We start from the raw sequence: 25,209 nt of genomic DNA on the forward strand, positions 1-25,209 counted from the left end.
TCATCTGGGCTGGGAAGAAACCCAGAGTTAAAATACGGCTGCTCCAACAACACCGCTCGGAGGGCGGTCTAGGAGTACCAGACCTCATTCGATACTACCGAGCCACACATCTGGCTTCTTGTGTTCTCTGGCACTCACCCCCGGCACAGAGAACGTGGACTTTTCTTGAGGCGCATTCCCTCCATATGTTCTCACCCTCAACCCTACTATGGTGCCCTTCCCGCTCCCGGCCCACCTCTAATCTTTTCTTGCCGACAGTGCGCTTTTCCTTGTCAATATGGGATTTTTGTACTCGCTTCTATCAACTCCGTTCTCACAACCCTTACCTAACTCCTCTATGGAATAATGCACAATTCCCGCCAGGCAATAACCACCCTACATTTCACCATAGGACCGCGCATAATATTCTCTTCCTACAGGACGTTGCTCCTCTTTCCTCATTCCCATCTTTTGCAAATCTACAATCCCGCTACTCGCTTCCTCATTCGGTGTTCTATCAATTTTTACAAATCAGACACTTCTACGGAACACTCCCTAAACCCACCCACCCTATTATAGCTACTCCTCTGGAAATATGGTGTTGCGGTTCTCGTTCAACGAAGGGACTCCTTTCGCGCATTTACCGGGTGTTACTGACACACAATGTCCCCCCCAAGGAGAGTCACGAACTGGCCTGGGAAAGAGAGGTGGGAGAGATCTTAACTGTGGAGGAATGGGAGGATATTAGACAGGAAATTACCAAAAGTTCTATCTCAGTCCGTATAGCTGAAAATTCATATAAATTGTATTACCGCTGGTACCTAGTTCCTACTAGACTACACTCTATTTATCCCACGAGCTCGGATGAGTGCTGGAGACTGTGTGGAGGTAGGGGGACCCTGTTGCATGTTTGGTGGTCTTGTTCAACGATCCGCCAATATTGGAGACAAATTCATAAATTGGTTTTAGAAGTTACGCACTTAACCATCCCTGCCTCGCCCCTTTACTCGTTACTTTCCCGTCCCATCCCTGACACCTCACGCCACCAACGAGCCCTAATTAAACATATCTTGAATACGGCTAAATGTCAAATAGCGTCTAATTGGAAGTCTGTGACACCTCCCACTTTGACCGCTACGATTAATGCAATTTGGTTCACATATAAGCTAGAGCGAATTACTGCTTCCCTCCGAGACTCCCCAGTCTCATTTACTGAGACATGGACACCCCTGGACTCAGCATTTTAATGCTGAACCGCCATTGACAACCATTTAACATTTGATGTTTGGTGTCTAATAATTAATTTATGACACTGAATATCTAATATTTAAGCTAGACTATATTCACACCACAAAATTATTGCTATGTATGGCTCAGACTGGCCGACCTTTCCCTCTTCCTTTTCCCTCCCACGGTTATCTACAATCCCTTTTTTTTTATTGTATTTTATTCTCTACCCTGTAACCTTTTCTTTATGTACCCTGATTCTCTTACTCCCCCTCTTTCTACTATAACGGATAGTTGTAACAATCTAGGTAATCTGTCTACATGGAGGCGAGTGTGATAACTAATAATTGAGATGCCTCCTGAGTGCCCCCTCCTCCTGACTATGATGCCTCATGACTATTTTATTTGCCTTCTATTGTTTACAACGATGTATCTATATGTTTATATGCTTATATAATCAATAAAACGTTATTTAAAAAAAAAAAAAAACATGTCGACACAGCCGTACCGACACACCGCACACACACAGGGAATGCTCTGACTGAGGACAGGACCCCACAAAGTCCTTTGGAGAGACAGAGAGAGAGTATGCCAGCACACACCAGAGCGCTATATATATAGGGATTCACACTACCCACAGTGATTTTTCCCCTATAGCTGCTGATATTACACAGATTGCGCCTAAATTTAGTGCCCCCCCTCTCTTTTTTACCCTATGTAGTCTGGAAACTGCAGGGGAGAGGCCTGGGGAGCGTCCTTCCAGCAGAGCTGTGAGGGAAAATGGCGCCAGTGTGCTGAGGGAGATAGCCCCGCCCCTTTTCCGGCGGACTTCTCCCGCTTTTTTATGGAATATATGGCAGGGGATTTTACACATATATAGTCTCAATGACTATATTATGTGTTATTTTGCCAGTAAGGTACCCTTATTGCAGCCTCAGGGCGCCCCCCCCCCCCCCCCAGCGCCCTGCACCCATCAGTGACCGGAGTGTGTGGTGTGCATGGGGAGCAATGGCGCACAGCTGCAGTGCTGTGCGCTACCTTAATGAAGACCGAAGTCTTCTGATTTTCAGGAACATCTTCTTGCTTCTGGCTTTGCAAGGGGGACGGCGGCGCGGCTCCGGGACCGGACGACCGAGGCTGGGCCTGTTTTCGATCCCTCTGGAGCTAATGGTGTCCAGTAGCCTAAGAAGCCCAAGCTAGCTGCAAGCAGGTAGGTCCGCTTCTCTCCCCTAAGTCCCTCGTAGCAGTGAGTCTGTTGCCAGCAGATCTCACTGAAAATAAAAAACCTAAATACAGGTTGAGTATCCCATATCCAAATATTCCGAAATACGAAATATTCCGAAATACGGACTTTTTTTGAGTGAGAGTGAGATAGTGAAACTTTTGTCTTTTGATGGCTCAATGTACACAAACTTTGTTTAATACACAAAGTTATTAAAAATATTGTATTAAATGACCTCCAAGCTGTGTGTATAAGGTGTATATGAAACATGAATGAATTGTGTAAATGTAGACACACTTTGTTTAATGCACAAAGTTATAAAAAATATTGGCTAAAATGACCTTCAGGCTGTGTGTATAAGGTGTATATGTAACATAAATGCATTCTGTGCTTAGATTTAGGTCCCATCACCATGATATCTCATTATTGTATGCAATTATTCCAAAATACGGAAAAATCCGATATCAAAATACCTCTGGTCCCAAGCATTTTGGATAAGGGATACTCAACCTGTATAACTTTCTTTTCTAAGAGCTCAGGAGAGCCCCTAGTGTGCATCCAGCTCGGCCGGGCACAAAATTCTAACTGAGGTCTGGAGGAGGGTCATAGAGGGAGGAGCCAGTGCACACCAGGTAGTCCTAAAGCTTTCTTTAGTTGTGCCCAGTCTCCTGCGGAGCCGCTATTCCCCATGGTCCTTACGGAGTTCCCAGCATCCACTAGGACGTCAGAGAAATTGTTTTTACAATTCTATCTATAATTTATTTCTGCCCTAATTCAGCAATCATATCACTTGCTGCAACTTCAGTTGCGACACTGGAAGTGCAGCTTCCTCGACTGCTTTGAGGGGATTGTCAAATGCCACCTAAACAGAATTGAAACCCTTTATTGTACCCACCAACTTTTTTTTCACTTTGGATAGGAAATATGCATTGAACCAGACCCCCCCCCCCCCCCCCCCCCCCCCTGTAATTTTACTAAATGTGTTATAACACTCCTACAACACCTAATGTAATCGCACGTGAGACTCAGCTTAAAGACAAAACCAAACTGGTTTTGTCATGAAACTAATTGCCGCTTTAAATGCAGTGGCCAGCTCGACAGCTCTCGTCGATCCTAAACTATTACGTTTGGCCTCTTGTGATGAGTCCCAGTGGAAAGGCATGTGTAGGATATCACTGAGAGCCAGGTCAGATGAAACATAGATCAATCTATGTTGAGAGATTAGCCAGCTTCTATGTAGTACGATAACATTTCCAGTATCATAATGAAGGAGTAACAAGTGCTGCAGTATGCATAGGTTCTGTATATAAGCCAAGTTTGATATGTTCTATTTGCTCTTCATTAAATGCATACTTACTTTGCTTGGTTACTAAGGAGAGTGACATTCACATTCCCGAGTACAAGGTTTAAATATAAACTAAAAGAGAAGACAAAATGTGCCCGTTAGATATGTTTAGGATCAAGTCACCAGTATTTCTATACTAAGAGCTGGCCGTGTACAATAACACAGTAGCAGCTGTCAACAAACCTTATCAGTATAGAAAATGAAACATTTAAGACAACACAGTAGATTATATGTTGTATTGTTCTAAGACACAGTAGCCAAAAACAATGCAACAATTTATTTTCTGCAAACGCTTTAAACAGCACTTATATGACTGTAAGCAATGCAATGTATGGAAGAGAATGTACGGGAATACCGGTGCATGCCTCAACATTGCTACAGCTCTCTACCTACATTGCAGGCACATGGCACAATCTACGCTGTAATCTGCCAAACATGCATTTACATCTTCTACACTATGGACTAGAACAAAACAATTGTGTCCACCTTACCCATTTTTCTTTGGCAAATAGGCTTCCATATCAAAAAACACATTGTGTCTGTCCTTGATGGTGCCGTCTATCTGTTGGATGAGGTCAGTCTCTCCAAGGCTTGCGGATTGTTTATACCTTGATGGGGAGAATAGAATATAGGCCTCTTAAAATAAGATTTTACTCACCGGTAAATCTATTTCTCGTAGTCCGTAGTGGATGCTGGGAACTCCGTAAGGACCATGGGGAATAGACGGGCTCCGCAGGAGACTGGGCACTCTAAGAAAGAATTAGATCTACTGGTGTGCACTGGCTCCTCCCTCTATGCCCCTCCTCCAGACCTCAGTTAGGGAAACTGTGCCCGGAAGAGCTGACACAATAAGGAAAGGATTTGGAATCCCGGGTAAGACTCATACAGGCCATACCAATCACACCGTACAACTCGTGATACTATACCCAGTTAACAGTATGAATAACAACTGAGCCTCACGAACAGATGGCTCCTAACAATAACCCTTTAGTTAGGCAATAACTATATACAAGTATTGCAGACAATCCGCACTTGGGATGGGCGCCCAGCATCCACTACGGACTACGAGAAATAGATTTACCGGTGAGTAAAATCTTATTTTCTCTGACGTCCTAGTGGATGCTGGGAACTCCGTAAGGACCATGGGGATTATACCAAAGCTCCCAAACGGGCGGGAGAGTGCGGATGACTCTGCAGCACCGAATGAGCAAACTCAAGGTCCTCCTCAGCCAGGGTATCAAACTTGTAGAATTTTGCAAATGTGTTTGACCCCGACCAGGTAGCAGCTCGGCAAAGTTGTAAAGCCGAGACCCCTCGGGCAGCCGCCCAAGAAGAGCCCACCTTCCTCGTGGAATGGGCTTTGACTGATTTAGGATGCGGCAGTCCAGCCGCAGAATGTGCAAGTTGAATCGTGGAGTAGATCCAGCGAGCAATAGTCTGCTTAGAAGCAGGAGCACCCAACTTGTTGGGTGCATGCAGGATAAACAGCGAGTCAGTCTTTCTGACTCTAGCCGTCCTGGAAACATAGATTTTCAGGGCCCGGACTACGTCCAGCAACTTGGAAGCCTCCAAGTCCTGAGTAGCCGCCGGCACCACAATAGGTTGGTTCAAGTGAAACGCTGATACCACCTTAGGGAGGAATTGGAGACGCGTCCTCAATTCTGCTCTGTCCATATGGAAGATCAGATAGGGGCTTTTACAGGACAAAGCCGCCAATTCTGACACTCGCCTAGCCGAAGCCAAGGCCAAAAGCATGACCACTTTCCACGTGAGATATTTTAATTCCACGGTCTGAAGTGGCTCAAACCAATGTGATTTTAGGAAATCCAACACCACGTTGAGATCCCAAGGTGCCACTGGGGGCACAAAAGGGGGCTGAATATGCAGCACTCCCTTAACAAACGTCTGAACTTCAGGCAGTGAAGCCAGTTCTTTTTGAAAGAAAATAGACAGGGCCGAAATCTGGACTTTAATGGATCCCAATTTTAGGCCCATAGTCACTCCTGACTGTAGGAAGTGCAGAAATCGACCCAGCTGAAATTCTTCTGTGGGGGCCTTCATAGCCTCACACCAAGCAACATATTTTCGCCATATGCGGTGATAATGCTTTGCTGTCACCTCTTTCCTAGCCTTTATCAGCGTAGGAATGACTTCAACCGGAATGCCCTTTTCCATCAGGATCCGGCGTTCAACCGCCATGCCGTCAAACGCAGCCGCGGTAAGTCTTGGAACAGACAGGGCCCCTGCTGTAGCAGGTCCTGTCTGAGAGGCAGAGGCCAAGGGTCCTCTGAGATCATTTCTTGTAGTTCCGGGTACCAAGTCCTTCTTGGCCAATCCGGAACGATGAGTATTGTTCTTACTCCTCTTTTTCTTATTATCCTCAGCACCTTTGGTATGAGAGGAAGAGGAGGGAACACATAAACCGACTGGTACACCCACGGTGTCACTAGAGCGTCCACAGCTATCGCCTGAGGGTCCCTTGACATGGCGCAATATCTTTTTAGCTTTTTGTTTAGGCGGGACGCCATCATGTCCACCTGTGGCCGTTCCCAACGGTTTACAATCAGTTGGAAGACTTCTGGATGAAGTCCCCACTCTCCCGGGTGGAGGTCGTGCCTGCTGAGGAAGTCTGCTTCCCAGTTGTCCACTCCCGGAATGAACACTGCTGACAGTGCTATCACGTGATTTTCCGCCCATCGAAGAATCCTTGTGGCTTCTGCCATCGCCATCCTGCTTCTTGTGCCGCCCGCCGTGATGTTGTCTGACTGAATCAGCACCGGCTGGTTTTGAAGCAGGGGTCTTGCCTGACTTAGGGCATTGTAAATGGCCCTTAGTTCCAGAATATTTATGTGTAGGGAAGCCTCCTGACTTGACCATTGTCCTTGGAAGTTTCTTCCCTGCGTGACTGCCCCCCAACCTCGGAGGCTTGCATCCGTGGTTACCAGGACCCAGTCCTGAATGCCGAATCTGCGGCCCTCTAGGAGATGAGCACTCTGCAGCCACCACAGCAGAGACACCCTGCCCCTCGGGGACAGGGTGATCAGCCGATGCATCTGAAGATGCGATCCGGACCACTTGTCTAATAGATCCCACTGAAAGATCCTTGCATGGAACCTGCCGAATGGAATTGCCTCGTAAGAAGCTACCATCTTTCCCAGGATTCGCAGTGATGCACCGACACCTGTTTTGGTTTCAGGAGGTCTCTGACCAGAGATGACAACTCCTTGGCCTTCTCCTCCGGGAGAAACACCTTCTTCTGTTCTGTGTCCAGAATCATACCCAGGAACAGCAGACGCGTCGTAGGAACCAGCTGCGACTTTGGAATATTCAGCCGTGCTGTTGTAGCACTTCCTGAAATAGTGCTACTCCGACCAACAACTGCTCCCTGGACCTCACCTTTATAAGGAGATCGTCCAAGTATGGGATAATGAGAACTCCCTTCTTTCGAAGGAGTATCATCAATTCGGCCATTACCTTGGTAAATACCCTCGGTGCCGTGGACAGACCAAACGGCAACGTCTGGAATTGGTAATGGCAGTCTTGTACCACAAACCGGAGGTACACCTGGTGAGGTGGGTAAATGGGGACATGCAGGTACGCATCTTTGATGTCCAGTGATACCATGTAATCCCCTTCTTCCAGGCTTGCAATAACCGCCCTGAGCGATTCCATTTTGAACTTGAACTTTCTTATATAAGTGTTCAAGGATTTTAAATTTAGAATGGGTATCACCGAACCGTCTGGTTTCGGTACCACAAACATTGTGGAATAGTAACTCCGTCCCTGTTGAAGGAGGGGAACTTTTATTATCACCTGCTGGAGAAACAGCTTGTGAATTGCCGCCAGCACCACCTCCCTGTCCGGGGGAGTAGCTGGCAAGGCTGATTTGAGGTAACGGCGAGGGGGAGATGTCTCGAATTCCAGCTTGTATCCCTGAGATACCACTTGTAGAACCCAGGGATCCACCTGTGAGCGAACCCACTGGTCGCTGAAGTTCCGGAGACGGGCCCCCACCGCACCTGGCTCCACCAGTGGAGCCCCAGCGTCATGCGGTGGATTTAGTGGAAGCAGGGGAGGATTTCTGTTCTTGGGAACTGGCTGTATGGTGCAGCTTTTTCCCTCTACCCCTGCCTCTGGGCAGAAAGGACGCGCCTTTAACCCGCTTGCCTTTCTGGGGCCGAAAGGACTGTACCTGATAATACGGTGCTTTCTTTGGCTGTGAGGGAACCTGGGGTAAAAATGTCGACTTCCCAGCTGTCGCTGTGGAAACGAGGTCCGAGAGACCATCCCCAAACAATTCCTCACCCTTGTAAGGCAAAACCTCCATGTGCCTTTTAGAATCCGCATCACCTGTCCACTGCCGAGTCCATAATACTCTCCTGGCAGAAATGGACATCGCATTAATTCTAGATGCCAGCCGGCAAATATCCCTCTGTGCATCTCTCATGTATAAGACTACGTCTTTAATATGCTCTATGGTTAGCAATATAGTGTCCCTGTCAAGGGAATCAATATTATCAGACAGGGAATCAGACCACGCTGCTGCAGCACTGCACATCCATGCTGAAGCAATAGCAGGTCTCAGTATAGTACCCGAGTGTGTATATACAGACTTCAGGATAGCCTCCTGCTTTCTATCTGCAGGCTCCTTTAAGGCGGCCGTATCCTGAGACGGTAGTGCCACCTTTTTTGATAAGCGTGTGAGCGCTTTATCCACCCTTGGGGATGTCTCCCAACGTACCCTGTCCTCTGGCGGGAAAGGGTACGCCATTAGTAACTTTTTAGAAATCACTAATTTTTTACCGGGGGAAGCCCACGCTTCTTCACACACTTCATTTAACTCATCTGAAGTGGGAAAAACCACTGGTTGCTTTTTCTCCCCAAACATAATACCCTTTTTAGTGGTACCTGGGTTAATGTCAGAAATGTGCAACACATTTTTCATTGCCGTAATCATGCAACGGATAGCCTTAGTGGAATGTACATTAGTCAGACTCCATCTGTGTCTGCCATCTGAGGTAGCGGGCGTTTTTGAGCCCCTGATGGCCTTTGAGATGCCTGGGCAGGCACTGGCTGAGCTGGCTGTCTCACAGCTGTTATGTCATCAAACCTTTTATGTAAGGAGTTGACACTGTCGGTTAATACCTTCCACATATCCATCCACTCTGGTGTCGACCCCGCAGGGGGTGACATCACATTTATCGGCACCTGCTCCGCCTCCACATAAGCCTCCTCATCAAACATGTCGACACAGCCGTACAGACACACCGCACACACACAGGGAATGCTCTGACTGAGGATAGGACCCCACCAAGTCCTTTGGGGAGACAGAGTATGCCAGCACACACCACAGCGCTATATAACACAGGGATTTACACTACACAAAGTGATTTTCCCTATAGCAGCTATAATACACAGTATTGCGCCTAAATTTAGTGCCCCCCCTCTCTTTTTTACCCTATTGAGCCTGGAAACTGCAGGGGAGAGCCTGGGGAGCGTCCTTCCAGCGGAGCTGTGAAGAGGAAATGGCGCCAGTGTGCTGAGGGAGATAGCCCCGCCCCTTTTTCGGCGGGCTTCTCCCGCTCTTTTTATTAATATTATGGCAGGGGATTTTTACACATATATAGTTTATTAGACTATATTATGTGTTTTTTTGCCATTTTTAAGGTAATCTAATTGCAGCCCAGGGTGCCCCCCCCAGCGCCCTGCACCCATCAGTGACCGGAGTATGTGGTGTGCATGGGGAGCAATGGCGCACAGCTGCAGTGCTGTGCGCTACCTTAATGAAAACCGGAGTCTTCAGCCGCCGATTTTCTCCTCGGAATCTTCCGTCTTCTGGCTCTGCAAGGGGGACGGCGGTGCGGCTCCGGGACCGGACGACCGAGGCTGGGCCTGTGTTCGATCCCTCTGGAGCTAATGGTGTCCAGTAGCCTAGAAGCACAAGCTAGCTGCAAGCAGGTAGGTTTGCTTCTCTCCCCTAAGTCCCTCGTAGCAGTGAGTCTGTTGCCAGCAGATCTCACTGAAAATAAAAAACCTAATAAATACTTTCTTTACTAAGAGCTCAGGAGAGCCCCTAGTGTGCAACCAGCTCGAGCCGGGCACAGATTCTAACTGAGGTCTGGAGGAGGGGCATAGAGGGAGGAGCCAGTGCACACCAGTAGATCTAATTCTTTCTTAGAGTGCCCAGTCTCCTGCGGAGCCCGTCTATTCCCCATGGTCCTTACGGAGTTCCCAGCATCCACTAGGACGTCAGAGAAAACAAGGTGGTGTATAATAATCCAGCACTAACACAACAGTTCCAAAAAAGTATTAGCACATTTATACGGGCAATGTCTTCCTGGTACTGCCCTTATATTTCCATAGAGTATTCCATTATCATCATGGTTAATGTTACAGGGAATGTTTTTAGGACCCATGTATATGAAATGTCAGATCGTCATGAATACAGAGTGGGTATATTCTACTGTGTGCTTCGATATTCTGTCTGTCACTTTCCTTTCATGAGTAACTGAGCATTATTACGTGCTTTCTCACTGTACTACCACAGAGTCCGCATCATACATGGAGAGGTTAATCTGCTACAGTCTGGCCCTGGCACAGGTGTGCTCAAAACATACTTCTGGTACAAGTGACAATTACATATCATCAGCTGTGACCTTGTATAAGCTATAACTATCAGAACAGGACTGAACGTGTAGAATGAGTACTCTAGAGATCACAAGTATCAGCAAGAGCAGGAGAGGTGCAGACACATGTCAACCCATCCAGAGCTCCGTTATCTAGCTGTGTAAAAAGTGATTTTGTGGGAAATCCCCTGAAACAGGATGTCACAAAGAGGGTATCTCTGAAATCTGCTGTGGCCTCGTCATTTCCACAAAAGCAGCTCCAGTGGGGCTTTCTAAAATGTCAGATTTACCAAGCTCCAATAGCACTAGCAGCTAACACCTATGGGCTACTTCGTTACATATTTCTTCAAAACCCTTCTTTCAACCTCCATCGACACATGCGCAGGCCAATGGTCACATATGCGCAGTATATGCACCGGGTCCAGATCTGGGTCAGATCTTTTTCAGAGGCTCTATACTAGTGACTTAGCTTTAATAAGTGCATGCAGTGATTTTCATTATCACAATGGGGTCTATTAACAGAGCAGAGAAAATAAGATTTTACTTACCGGTAAATCTATTTCTCGTAGTCCGTAGTGGATGCTGGGGACTCCGTAAGGACCATGGGGAATAGACGGGCTCCGCAGGAGACATGGGCACTTTAAGAAAGAATTTAGATTCTGGTGTGCTCTGGCTCCTCCCTCTATGTCCCTCCTCCAGACCTCAGAGAAACTGTGCCCGGAAGAGCTGACAGTACAAGGAAAGGATTTTGGTAATCCAGGGCAAGATACATACCAGCCACACCAATCACACCGTATAACTTGTGATAAACTTACCCAGTCAACAGTATGAACAACAACAGAGCATCAGTTCAACCCTGATGCAACTATAACATAACCCTTATTGCAGCAATAACTATATACAAGTATTGCAGAAGAAGTCCGCACTTGGGACGGGCGCCCAGCATCCACTACGGACTACGAGAAATAGATTTACCGGTAAGTAAAATCTTATTTTTTCTAACGTCCTAGTGGATGCTGGGGACTCCTTAAGGACCATGGGGATTATACCAAAGCTCCCAAACGGGCGGGAGAGTGCGGATGACTCTGCAGCACCGATTGAGCAAACACAAGGTCCTCCTCAGCCAGGGTATCAAACTTATAGAACTTTGCAAAAGTGTTTGAACCTGACTAAGTAGCCGCTCGGCACAGCTGTAATGCCGAGACCCCTCGGGCAGCCACCCAAGAAGAGCCCACCTTCCTAGTGGAATGGGCCTTAACTGATTTTGGCAGCGGCAATCCAGCCGCAGAATGAGCCTGCTGAATCGTGTTACAGATCCAGCGAGCAATAGTTTGCTTTGAAGCAGGAGCACCAAGCTTGTTGGAAGCATACAGGATAAACAAAGACTGTTTTCCTGACCCTAGCCGTTCTGGCTACATAAACCTTCAAAGCCCTGACCACATCAAGCAACTCGGAATCCTCCAAGTCAGTAGTAGCCACAGGCACCACAATAGGTTGGTTTATATGAAAAGATGAAACCACTTTCGGCAGGAATTGTGGACTGGTCCTCAATTCTGCTCTATCCGCATGGAAAACCAGATAGGGGCTTTTATGTGACAAAGCCGCCAATTCTGACACACGCCTAGCCGAAGCCAAGGCTAGTAGCATGACCACCTACCACGTGAGATATTTAACTTTCACAGTTTTGAGTGGTTCAAACCAGTGGGATTTCAGGAAACTCAACACCACGTTAAGATCCCAAGGTGCCACTGGAGGCACAAAAGGGGGCTGAATATGCAGCACTCCCTTTACAAACGTCTGAACTTCAGGTAGAGAAGTCAACTCCTTTTGAAAGAAAATGGATAAGACCGAAATTTGGACCTTCATGGAACCCAATTTTAGGCCCAAATTCACTCCTGACTGTAGGAAGTTAAGGAAACGGCCCAGCTGGAATTCCTCCGTAGGGGCATTCCTGGCCTCATACTAAGCAACATATTTTCGCCATATACGGTGATATTGTTGAGCTGTCACCTCTTTCCTAGCCTTTATCAGCGTAGGAATGACCTCATCCGGAATGCCTTTCTCTGCTAGGATCCGGCGTTCAACCGCCATGCCATCAAAAGCAGCTGCGGTAAGTCTTGGAACAGACAGGGCCCCTGTTGCAACAAGTCCTGTCTTAGGGAAAAAGGCCACAGGTCCTCTGTGAGCATTTCTTGCAGATCTGGATACCAAGTCATTCGTGGCCAGTCCGGAACAATGAGTATTGTTCTCACTCCTCTTTTCCTTATGATTCTCAGCACCTTGGGTATGAGAGGAAGAGGAGGAAATACATAGACCGACTGGAACACCCACGGTGTCACCAGGGCATCTACAGCTATCGCCTGAGGGTCTCCTGACCTGGCGCAATACCTCTGTAGTTTTTTGTTGAGGCGGGATGCCAACATGTCCCCTTGTGGCAGTTCCCACCGAGTCGCATTCTGTGCGAAGACTTCCTGGTGAAGTCCTCACTCTCCCGGGTGGAGGTCGTGTCTGCTGAGGAAGTCTGCTTCCCAGTTGTCCACTCCCGGGATGAACACTGCTGACAGTGCGCTTACGTGATTTTCCGCCCAGCGAAGAATTCTGGTGGCTTCTGCCATCGCTACCCTGCTCCTTGTGCCGCCTTGTCGGTTTACATGAGCCACTGCGGTGATGGTGTCTGACTGAATCAGAACCGGTCGGTCGCGAAGCAGGGTCTCCGCTTGACGTAGGGCGTTGTATACGGCCCTTAGTTCCAGGATGTTGATGTGAAGGCAAGTCTCCTGACTTGACCACAGACCTTGGAAATTTCTTCCCTGTGTGACTGCTCCCCACCCTCGGAGGCTTGCATCCGTGGTCACCAGGACCCAGTCCTGAATGCCGAATCTGTGGCCCTCGAGAAGGTGAGCACTCTGCAGCCACCACAGGAGAGACACCCTGGCCATGGGGGATAGGGTGATTTACCGATGCATCTGAAGATGTGATCCGGACCACTTGTCCAGTAATTCCCATTGAAAGGTCCTCGCTCTAGAATCATGCCTAGGAACGGCAGACGAGCCGTAGGAACCAACTGCGACTTTGGAATATTTAGAATCCAGCCGTGTTGCCGTTACACTTCCAGAGAAAGTGCTACGCTGATCAGCAACTGCTCTCTTGATCCCGCTTTTATGAGATCGTCCAAGTATGGGATAATTGCGACCCCTTGCTTCCGCAGGAGTACCATCCTTTCCGCCATTACCTTGGTAAATATTCTCGGTGCCGTGGAGAGACCAAACGGCAACTTCTGAAATTGGTAATGACAATCCTGTACCACAAATCTGACGTACGCCTAATGAGGTGGATAAATGGGGACATGAAGGTATGCATCCTTTATGTCCAGAGACACCATAAAATCCCCCCCTTCCAGGCTTGCGACGACCGCTCTCAGCGATTCCATCTTGAACTTGAACCTTTTCAGGTATATGTTCAGGGATTTTAAATTCAATATGGGTCTGACCGAACCGTCCGGTTTCAGGACTACAACATGGTCGAATAATAACCCCCTCCTTGTTGAAGGAGGGGAACCTTGACCACCACCTGTTGAAGATACAATTTGTGAATTGCAGTTAACACTATTTCCCTCTCGTGGGGGGAAGCCGGCAGGGCCGTCGGTGAGGAGGCATCTCCTCGAAGTACAGCTTGTATCCCTGAGACACAATATCTATTGCCCAGGGATCCAACAGGGAGTGAACCCACTTGTGGCTGAAATTTCGAAGACGTGCCCCCACCGGGCCTAGCTCCGCCTGTGGAGCAACAGCGACATGCGGTGGATTTTGTAGAGGCCGGGGAGGACTTCTGTTCCTGGGAACTAGCTGTGTTGTGCAGCTTCTTTCCTCTGCCCCTGCCAAGAAAGGACGCACCTCGGACTTTGTTTCTTTGTGATCGAAAGGCTGCATTTGATAATGTCGTGCTTTCCTAGGCTGTGCTGGAATATAAGGCAAAAGATCAGAATTACCAGCCATAGCTGTGGAGACAAGGTCCGAGATCCCTTCTCCACACAATCCTCAGCCTTGTAAGGTAAACCTTCCATATGCCTCTTAAGTCGGCATCACCTGTCCATTGCATGTTCCACAGGACACGTCAAGCAGAAATCGACATAGCGTTGACTCTAGAACCCAGTAGACTAATGTCTCTTTGGGCATGTTTTATATATATATATATATCTATCTATCTAAGACAGCATCTTTAATATATATATATCTATATATATCTATATCTATAAATATCTATATATATCTATATATATCTATATATATCTATATATATCTATATATATCTATATATATATATATATATATATATATATATATATATACATACATACATACATATACATATATACATACTAGGGTCTCAATCTCTGCTGATAAGGTATCTGTCCACGCTGCCACAGCGCTATAAACCCATGCCGACACAATCGCCGGTCTGAGTAGTGTGCCAGAATGTGCATGCTATCTGCAGGATCCCTGAGGATAGCTGTTAAGTCGGCGCTACCTTTTGGGCAAACGTGACACCCTAGGGGAAGATTCCCATCGTATCCTGGCCCTAGTAGGGAAAGGATACTCCCTGAGAATTCTTTGTGGGAAACTACAGACTCTTGTCTGGAGATTCCCGCTCTTTTTCATCATGAGAGGAGGGAAATTTACCTCAGCTTTCTTCCCCTTAAACATGTGTACCCTTTTGTCAGGGACAGATGAGTCATCAGTGATATGCAAAACATTTTTTATTACAATAATCATATATTGAATACTTTCCTACCATTTTGGCTGTAAACTTTGCATTATCGTAGTCGACACTGGAGTCAAACTCCATGTCGATATCAGTGTCTATTATTTTGGATAGTGAGCATTGAGAGACTCTGAAGGTCTCTGCGACATAGGAACAGACATGGGTAGATTCCCTGTGAGTTCTCTAATCTTTTGTGCAATAAATTTACCTTAGCACTTAATTACACATATCCAAACAGGTGTCGGCGTTGTCGACGGAGACACCACTCACACACACATTTGCTCCATCTCCTCCTTAGGGGAGCCTTTTACCTCAGACATGTCGACACACACGTACCGACACTCCACACACTCAGGGAATGCTCATCTGAAGACAATTCCCCCACAAGGCCCTTTGGAGAGACAGAGAGAGAGTATGCCAGCACACACCCCAGCGCTATAAACCCAGGAATAACACAGTAACCTAATGTTAACCCAGTAGCTGCTGTTTATATTGATTTTTGCGCCTAATTATGTGCCCCCCCCTCTCTTTTTACCCTCTTCTACCGTGTATCTGCAGGGGAGAGGCTGGGGAGCTTCCTCTCAGCGGTGCTGTGGAGAAAAAACATGGCGCTGGTGAGTGCTGAGGAAGAAGCCCCGCCCCCTCGACGGCGGGCTTCTGTCCCGCTTAAGTATACATTTTCTTGGCGGGGGCTCATACATATATACAGTGCCCAACTGTATATATGTGTACCTTTGCCAAGAGAGGTCCATATGCTGCCCAGGGCGCCCCCCCCCCCCCCCCTGCGCCCTGCACCCTTGCAGTGACCGGAGTATGTGAGGTGTGTGGGAGCAATGGCGCACAGCTGCAGTGCTGTGCGTTACCTCAGTGAAGAACGGAGTCTTCTGCCGCCGATTTCGAAGTCTTCATGCTTCTCATACTCACCCGGCTTCTGTCTCCCGGCTCTGCGAGGGGGACGGCGGCGCGGCTCTGGGATCGGACGACGAGGGTGAGATCCTGTGTACGATCCCTCTGGAGCTAATGGTGTCCAGTAGCCTAAGAAGCAGGACCTAGCTTCAGAGAGTAGGGCTGCTTCTCTCCCCTCTGTCCCACGATGCAGGGAGTCTGTTGCCAGCAGAGCTCCCTGAAAATAAAAAACCTAACAAAATACTTTCTCACAGCAAGCTCATGAGAGCTCACTGAAAAGCACCCAGCTCGTCCGGGCACAGATTCAAACTGAGGTCTGGAGGAGGGACATAGAGGGAGGAGCCAGAGCACACCAGAATCTAATTTCTTTCTTAAAGTGCCCATGTCTCCTGCGGAGCCCGTCTATTCCCCATGGTCCTTACGGAGTCCCCAGCATCCACTAGGACGTTAGAGAAAAAGCTATGTTTTGCAGAAAACAGGACTATTTTCTGCTAAGTTCTAGTCACAGGGCGCAATTCCATGAAGAAGTTCCTGACTTCTCCAGCGGCACCCCCACTCCGTGCCTGAATCGCATCACCATACTAAGCTGCACTGTGTAAACATATGCATTCAAATGTATGCGTTCTACTTGAAAACCGGTCATCCTGTCATGCCTCTGTTGGGTCAAGTGGATGTGGCACCGCCGCATAATTGTGGACGGCCGCATAGGAGACCATGTACAGGCTCCTTCCTGCAGAGCGGGTCCCGCTAAACGCAATGCGTGGCCCAACCCTAAGGGAAGTAATTGCTCCTATTATTTCTCTTTGTTTTACATTTGTACACACATTCTGCATAACACCACACTCTCGGAACATTAGCCCACTGGATCTGTTCTCTCTTCTACATTATATCTTGGACTTTCATACAGTGGAGTCCTGATCAACACATCCAAAAACTTAGTAATAGAAAAAAATAAAACATATTTCAGTGGAGTACAGATGAATTTGGAAGTAGCAAGTCAGATACTCCAGATGCATTTTAGACTCATATATATTATATATATATATATATATATATATATATATATATGATAATGTAGTAATTTGTGCAAAATCCCAGTATCGCAGCTCCAGGATTTGCAGGTTTTTTTGATTTTTAGAAGTTTGCATATATAACTAGATAACGCTAGCATGCACTATTTTGTCTACATAAATTCTACAGGGAAAAACGCACTGTATATATGCTGGGCTTTCGTGGGCTGGGTTTTAATAGGGATTATATCGGGATCTTAGCGCTTCGGATGATGGCGGTCAGAATACCTATAGCGGCATCCCGACGCGTAGGATCCTGACACCTGGTATGTAGCCTAACCCTCACGTTTCCAGTAGCCTGACGCTAACCCTCTCCCCTGCAGCTTAACCCTAACCCCCCACCTCCCCCCGCAGCCAAAACCTAACCCACCTCCCCAGCAGCCTAAACCTATCCCACCTGGCATGCTTGTAATAAGGATGATGGCACCAGCGTTGTGATCCATGCTGGGATACCGGCAACGGGAAACGCTGGTACGGTGACCAGAACCCATTTTAATTTACTGTGCTAATAATATATGGTATATTATCAGAATTATCAGAGCATCAGAAAGGCACTAGAGCTGGCTTGTTTTTAAATAGTATTCTACCTGTGAGCACAACACTAAGATAAAAGCAAATTGATTGTGTAAAGACTTGTACAGGACTGATGTAGCGATATATTGTATCTTATTAACTGTACAGATCATTTCTATATTAAACCCAAGTAGTAGGTTTAGGAGCATGAGACCACATGATGAACATATTACCACGTTCAAGGACATTCAACTCTCCTACCAACACCTATGTCCAATCGCAACACACTTCATCTCTAGATCTACAAGCACACACATAATGCTCAGTCCTCTGTGTATTACTGCAGGTGCTACGTCTGATCCTTCCACAGCACTTCCCGCACAGTCTTTCCCTGTCTCCTCAGGTACAGGGGCTTAGCAGAAATGTTATTACAGCTCATTTTACCTCCTTCCAATGCACTTTCCCTGGCTGCAGATACCCTATTGCTACTGCATAATGGACAAGAGCACACTATCGGCTCTCACTTGCTGAAATTTTACTCCCAGAATTTTTTTTTTTTAGGAAATCACCTTTAATGACAGGATGAAAATTAATGACAGGACGAAATTCAGTGAATTAAACAGGGAAATGAACAAGGAGGGGGATAGGTTATCATCGTTTACTTCTAGTACAATGGTTTGATACCTGCATTTTTATTTTTACAATCCCCAAATATCCTGATGATCAAGGTAACAACCCCATTTACACTCTGTTTCCTTCATTTACCACCATGCCAGAGAAATAAGTTAGCGATTACTTTTTCAGATTGCATTTTAAATCCGCTAGACGCCTCTTATGCTTCTGTATATAGCCGCTACTCGTGCTTTGGATAGTGTTCAGTTCTTCCAACTTCTGTTTGTACACTTTGTGCGTTTCCTAATAGAGGAACAACAGATAAATAATAAATTAGTCAATTCGTTAAATACATTTTGAGTCAACAGAGTTACATACAACAACAAAAGCCAGAAGGCAAACCCCACTTGTTTTGCAGGGGTCTACTATGACATCCCGGCGCTGGTATGCTGAGCGCTGGGAAATCGAGGGCCTCCCATTTTGCAGACTACATACTTCAGAAGGCTCTATAACAGGGGTGGACAATTATTTCAGCTGGGGGGCCGCTTAACATTTCCAGCGAATGGCCACACACAAAATACACAAAGAGAGTCCCCTTTTTACACATTACGGCAGACAGCGTCCCCCTTTTTACACATTACGGCAAACAGCGCCCCCTTTTTTACACATTAAGGCAGACATTGTGCCCTTTTTACACATTACGGCAGACAGCGCCCCCCTTTTTACACATTACGGCAGACAGCGTCCCCATTTTTACACATTACGGCAGACAGCGTCCCCATTTTTACACATTACGGCAGACAACGTCCCCCTTTTTACACGTTACGGCAGACAGCGTGCCCTTTTTTTACACACTACGTCAGAGTCCCCTTTTTACACATTACGTCAGACAGCGAGCCTTTTTTTTACACATTACGGTAGACAGCGTGCCCCTTTTTTACACATTACGGCAGACAGAGTTCCCTTTTTTACACATTACGGCAGACAGAGTTCCCTTTTTACACATTACGGCAGACAGCGTCCCCCTTTTTACACATTACGGCAGACAGCGTCCCCTTTTTTACACATTAAGGCAGACAGCGTGCCCTATTTACACATTACGGCAGACAGCGTGCCCTATTTACACATTACGGCAGACAGCGTGCCCTATTTACACATTACGGCAGACAGCGTGCCCCTTTTTACACATTACGGCAGACAGCATGCCCCTTTTTACACATTAAGGCAGACAGCGTGCCCGTTTTTACACATTACGGCAGACAATCCCCCTTTTTACACATTACGGCAGACAGGGTGCCCTTTTTACACATTACGGCAGACAGCGTCCCCCTTTTTACACATTAAGGCAGACAGCGTCCCCCTTTTTACACATTAAGGCAGACAGCGTCCCCCTTTTTACACATTATGCCAGACAGCGCCCCCGTTTTTACACTTTACGGCAGACAGCGTCCCCCTTTTTACACATTAAGGCAGACAGAAAAGAAAGAATTATACTTACTCTCTCCGCTGGCAGTCAGGCTCCGCGGTACAGCTTCTGCAGAGATCCCAGGCAGGGGAGAAGGAGCGAGGTGGAGGAGGGAGCCGCAGCAGCGCTGTGTAATTGGTGGAGGCGCTGCTGCTGCTGTCCCTCTGCTTCACCATAGGCTGTTCTCCGCCGCTGTGAATGCTGGGATGCGCTTCCCAGCCGCAGAGGGCAGCCTATGGTGAAGGAAAGGGACAGCAGCAGCGCCTCCACCAATTACACAGTGCTGCTGCAGCTCCCTCCTCCCCCTCCCCGTGCTGCTGCGCTCTTCTCCTCTCTTCGGCGGGCGGTTGTGCTGCGGGCGGCGGTTGCCCGCAGCACACAGCTGCATGTAATGAGTCAGTCTGACTCATTACATGCTTTGGGCCCCTGGACAGTGGCGGGCCCCAGTGCAAGGCACTGCCTGCACTAGCGGTAGTTCCGCCCCTGTAGCAGTCCCTACCCCCCTTTTCTCTCCCTCCCCCTAAACCTATATAGCAGTCCCTACCCCCCCCCCTTTCCCCCCCTCCCCTAAATCCATATTGCAGTTTTTAACTCCCCTCCCCTGAACCTATATTGCAGCTTAAGCACTGATCCAGGGGCTGGCTGGACAGGGGGTTTACCTGTTTTTCACACTGGCAGACGATCCCCGCTGTCCGATGATCCGCGCTGCTGCCCGGAGTCACTGCTGCTGTGGTCTCTGCCCGCTCCTGCTCCCTGCCCACCGCTCCTGAGCACTAGCTGCCGCTCCTACTCACTGCCCGCCCCCTTCCCCCCCCCCCCCCGTGCCGCCCAGCACATAACAGAGGAAATGCCGGTCAGCTGACCCTGTGACGTGACCGGGATTTTCTCAGTGGCGCCGCGTCTGGGAGCAGTGTAGAGCAATGACAAGTGGCTCATTTGTCATTGCACTCTGATGGGGCACAGCGGGCCAGGCAGGAACGGTCCGCATCCGGCCCGCGGGCCGCATGTTGCCCACCCCTACTCTATAAGGTAAATCAAAACTAAAACATGTAAAAGGTCCTTGTGATTCAGTGTGGATACCGTTGACCTAGCTGCCGATTTTTTTTTTTTTTTTTTTTTTACCCTTCCTTTGCAAATGTGTTACTACTTTTTTTTTTTTTTTTTTTTTTGGGGGGGGGGGGGTGATATGTCTTTTATTCTTCGCAATGTTTATTGAAGCATCGCATCAAATACGTTCACAGTTATTATTACACACACACAAGTAATATTGTTACACCCAGTTTATCTTTTCAAAATAGATTCTGGAAAGAAACAGTAAACATCAGGCCCAGGTCCACCCATAACTACATTCAATGTAAGAGTATGGAGGACTCATCGCAGCCTAAGGGTGCATACACACGGTGAGATTCGGACTTATCCGATTCTCACCGTGCGACAGGGGGCCGGGTCGGCACTTAGCCAGTATCGCAAGCACATAATAACTGTGCTTGCGATGCTGGCTATGTGCGATTTCAATCCTGACTATCTCTTCTATAGAGATAGTCAGGATTGACTTGCCTGCACAGCCTATTTTTTCTTCCGATGCCGACCGCGCGGGGCCGCGCATCGGCATCGGATCGGGATCGCAAGGTGACTGTCACCTTGCGATCTGCACTATATTTTCTTCCGATTCTGACTATATAGTCAGAATCGGAAGAAAATATCTTACCGTGTGTACACACCTAAAGACACCATGAGTATTAGGATCCTATTTCTCCAATGTTATAGGGGGTTCTCCCAGTAGAAGTCTAGTTTCATTAAATTCCATATTTTGGTTATAGAACTTTTCAGGGACTCAAAGAATTTGGAAACTCGCACAACTTTTTAAGGTCATTTCCAAACAGTCCATTTGGAAAATATGGTGAAGACGTTTCCCCATAAAGAGAGTCATGGGCAGTGGAGTGGGGAAAAACCATGTTTGTAATAATAAGAATTTACTTACCGATAATTCTATTTCTCGGAGTCCGTAGTGGATGCTGGGGTTCCTGAAAGGACCATGGGGAATAGCGGCTCCGCAGGAGACAGGGCACAAAAAGTAAAGCTTTCCGATCAGGTGGTGTGCACTGGCTCCTCCCCCTATGACCCTCCTCCAAGCCTCAGTTAGGTACTGTGCCCGGACGAGCGTACACAATAAGGGAGGAATTTTGAATCCCGGGTAAGACTCATACCAGCCACACCAATCACACCGTACAACTTGTGATCTAAACCCAGTTAACAGTATGATAACAGAGGAGCCTCTGAAAGATGGCTCCCTACAACAATAACCCGAATTAGTTAACAATAACTATGTACAATTATTGCAGATAATCCGCACTTGGGATGGGCGCCCAGCATCCACTACGGACTCCGAGAAATAGAATTATCGGTAAGTAAATTCTTATTTTCTCTATCGTCCTAGTGGATGCTGGGGTTCCTGAAAGGACCATGGGGATTATACCAAAGCTCCCAAACGGGCGGGAGAGTGCGGATGACTCTGCAGCACCGAATGAGAGAACTCCAGGTCCTCCTTAGCCAGAGTATCAAATTTGTAAAATTTTACAAACGTGTTCTCCCCTGACCACGTAGCTGCTCGGCAAAGTTGTAATGCCGAGACCCCTCGGGCAGCCGCCCAAGATGAGCCCACCTTCCTTGTGGAATGGGCCCTTACAGATTTAGGCTGTGGCAGGCCTGCCACAGAATGTGCAAGTTGGATTGTGCTACAGATCCAACGAGCAATCGTCTGCTTAGACGCAGGAACACCCATCTTGTTGGGTGCATACAATATAAACAACGAGTCAGATTTTCTGACTCCAGCTGTCCTTGCAATATATATTTTCAATGCTCTGACAACGTCCAGTAACTTGGAGTCCTCCAAGTCACTTGTAGCCGCAGGCACTACAATAGGCTGGTTCAGATGAAATGCTGACACCACCTTAGGGAGAAAATGCGGACGAGTCCGCAGTTCCGCCCTGTCCGAATGGAAAATCAGATATGGGCTTTTGTAAGATAAAGCTGCCAGTTCTGACACTCTCCTGGCCGAAGCCAGGGCTAGTAGCATGGTCACTTTCCATGTGAGATATTTCAAATCCACATTTTTTAGTGGTTCAAACCAATGAGATTTTAGAAAGTCCAAAACCACATTGAGATCCCACGGTGCCACTGGAGGCACCACAGGAGGCTGTATATGCAGCACTCCCTTAACAAAAGTCTGGACTTCAGGGACTGAAGCCAATTCTTTCTGGAAGAAAATCGACAGGGCCGAAATTTGAACCTTAATAGATCCCAATTTGAGACCCATAGACAATCCTGATTGCAGGAAATGTAGGAATCGACCCAGTTGAAATTCCTCCGTCGGAGCACTCCGATCCTCGCACCACGCAACATATTTTCGCCAGATGCGGTGATAATGTTGCACGGTTACTTCCTTCCTTGCTTTAATCAAAGTAGGAATGACTTCTTCCGGCATGCCTTTTTCCTTTAGGATCCGGCGTTCAACCGCCATGCCGTCAAACGCAGCCGCGGTAAGTCTTGAAACAGACAGGGACCCTGCTGAAGCAAGTCCCTCCTTAGAGGTAGAGGCCACGGATCTTCCGTGATCATCTCTTGAAGTTCCGGGTACCAAGTCCTTCTTGGCCAATCCGGAACCACTAGTATCGTTCTTACGCCTCTTTGCCGTATAATTCTCAATACTTTTGGTATGAGAGGCAGAGGAGGAAACACATACACCGACTGGTACACCCAAGGCGTTACCAGCGCGTCCACAGCTATTGTCTGCGGATCTCTTGACCTGGCGCAATACCTGTCCAGTTTTTTGTTGAGGCGAGACGCCATCATGTCCACCATTGGTCTTTCCCAACGGGTTACCAGCATGTGGAAGACTTCTGGATGAAGTCCCCACTCTCCCGGGTGAAGGTCGTGTCTGCTGAGGAAGTCTGCTTCCCAGTTGTCCACTCCCGGGATGAACACTGCTGACAGTGCTATTACATGATTCTCTGCCCAGCGAAGAATCCTTGCAGCTTCTGCCATTGCACTCCTGCTTCTTGTGCCGCCCTGTCTGTTCACATGGGCGACTGCCGTGATGTTGTCCGACTGGATCAACACCGGTTTTCCCTGAAGCAGAGGTTCTGCCTGGCTTAGAGCATTGTAGATTGCTCTTAGTTCCAGAATGTTTATGTGAAGAGAGGTTTCCAGGCTCGTCCACACTCCCTGGAAGTTTCTTCCTTGTGTGACTGCTCCCCAGCCTCTCAGGCTGGCGTCCGTGGTCACCAGGATCCAATCCTGTATGCCGAATCTGCGGCCCTCCAATAGATGAGCACTCTGCAACCACCACAGAAGAGATACCCTTGTCCTTGGAGACAGGGTTATCCGCTGGTGCATCTGAAGATGCGACCCTGACCATTTGTCCAACAGATCCCTCTGGAAAATTCTTGCGTGGAATCTGCCGAATGGAATTGCTTCGTAAGAAGCCACCATTTTCCCCAGGACTCTTGTGCATTGATGTACAGACACCTTTCCTGGTTTTAGGAGGTTCCTGACAAGCTCGGATAACTCCTTGGCTTTTTCCTCCGGGAGAAAAACCTTTTTCTGAACCGTGTCCAGAATCATCCCTAGGAACAGCAGACGAGTTGTCGGCATTAACTGGGATTTTGGAATATTCAGAATCCACCCGTGCTGTTTTAGCACTTCTTGAGACAGTGCTAATCCCATCTCTAGCTGTTCTCTGGACCTTGCCCTTATCAGGAGATCGTCCAAGTATGGGATAATTAATACGCCTTTTCTTCGAAGAAGAATCATCATCTCGGCCATTACCTTTGTAAAGACCCGAGGTGCCGTGGACAATCCGAACGGCAGCGTCTGAAACTGATAGTGACAGTTTTGTACGACGAACCTGAGGTACCCCTGGTGTGAGGGGTAAATTGGAACGTGGAGGTACGCATCCTTGATGTCCAAGGATACCATAAAGTCCCCTTCTTCCAGGTTCGCTATCACTGCTCTGAGTGACTCCATCTTGAACTTGAACTTCTTTATGTACAGGTTCAAGGACTTCAGATTTAGAATAGGTCTTACCGAGCCATCCGGCTTCGGTACCACAAATAGAGTGGAATAATACCCCTTTCCTTGTTGTAGAAGAGGTACCTTGACTATCACCTGCTGAGAGTACAGCTTGTGAATGGCTTCCAAGACCGTCTCCCTTTCGGAGGGGGACGTTGGTAAAGCAGACTTCAGGAAACGGCGAGGTGGATCTGTCTCTAGTTCCAACCTGTATCCCTGAGATATTATCTGCAGGATCCAGGGATCTACCTGCGAGTGAGCCCACTGCGCGCTGAAATTCTTGAGACGACCGCCCACCGCCCCCGAGTCCGCTTGAGAAGCCCCAGCGTCATGCTGAGGCTTTTGTAGAAGCGGGGGAGGGCTTCTGTTCCTGGGAAGGAGCTGCCTGTTGCTGTCTCTTCCCCCTTCCTCTG

The 25,209-nt window shown here is 47.8% G+C and overlaps 1 protein-coding gene across 2 annotated transcripts in view; it reads right to left on the bottom strand.

Annotated features, from left to right (window-relative positions):
- TMEM120B (transmembrane protein 120B) overlaps window positions 1-25,209 on the bottom strand; it is a 203,004-nt gene that overhangs the window by 57,112 nt on the left and 120,683 nt on the right. For both annotated transcript variants that reach the window (XM_063964482.1, XM_063964481.1), the window contains exons 2-4: window positions 18,446-18,564; window positions 4,265-4,381; window positions 3,786-3,845 (exon numbers count right to left, since the gene is read on the bottom strand). In XM_063964482.1, the coding sequence (XP_063820552.1) occupies window positions 3,786-3,845; window positions 4,265-4,381; window positions 18,446-18,564 (296 nt within the window). The remainder of the gene's footprint in view (window positions 1-3,785; window positions 3,846-4,264; window positions 4,382-18,445; window positions 18,565-25,209) is intronic.

Source organism: Pseudophryne corroboree, chromosome 1 (genome assembly GCF_028390025.1).
Source record: "Pseudophryne corroboree isolate aPseCor3 chromosome 1, aPseCor3.hap2, whole genome shotgun sequence".
NCBI classification, from domain to species: Eukaryota; Metazoa; Chordata; class Amphibia; order Anura; family Myobatrachidae; genus Pseudophryne; species Pseudophryne corroboree.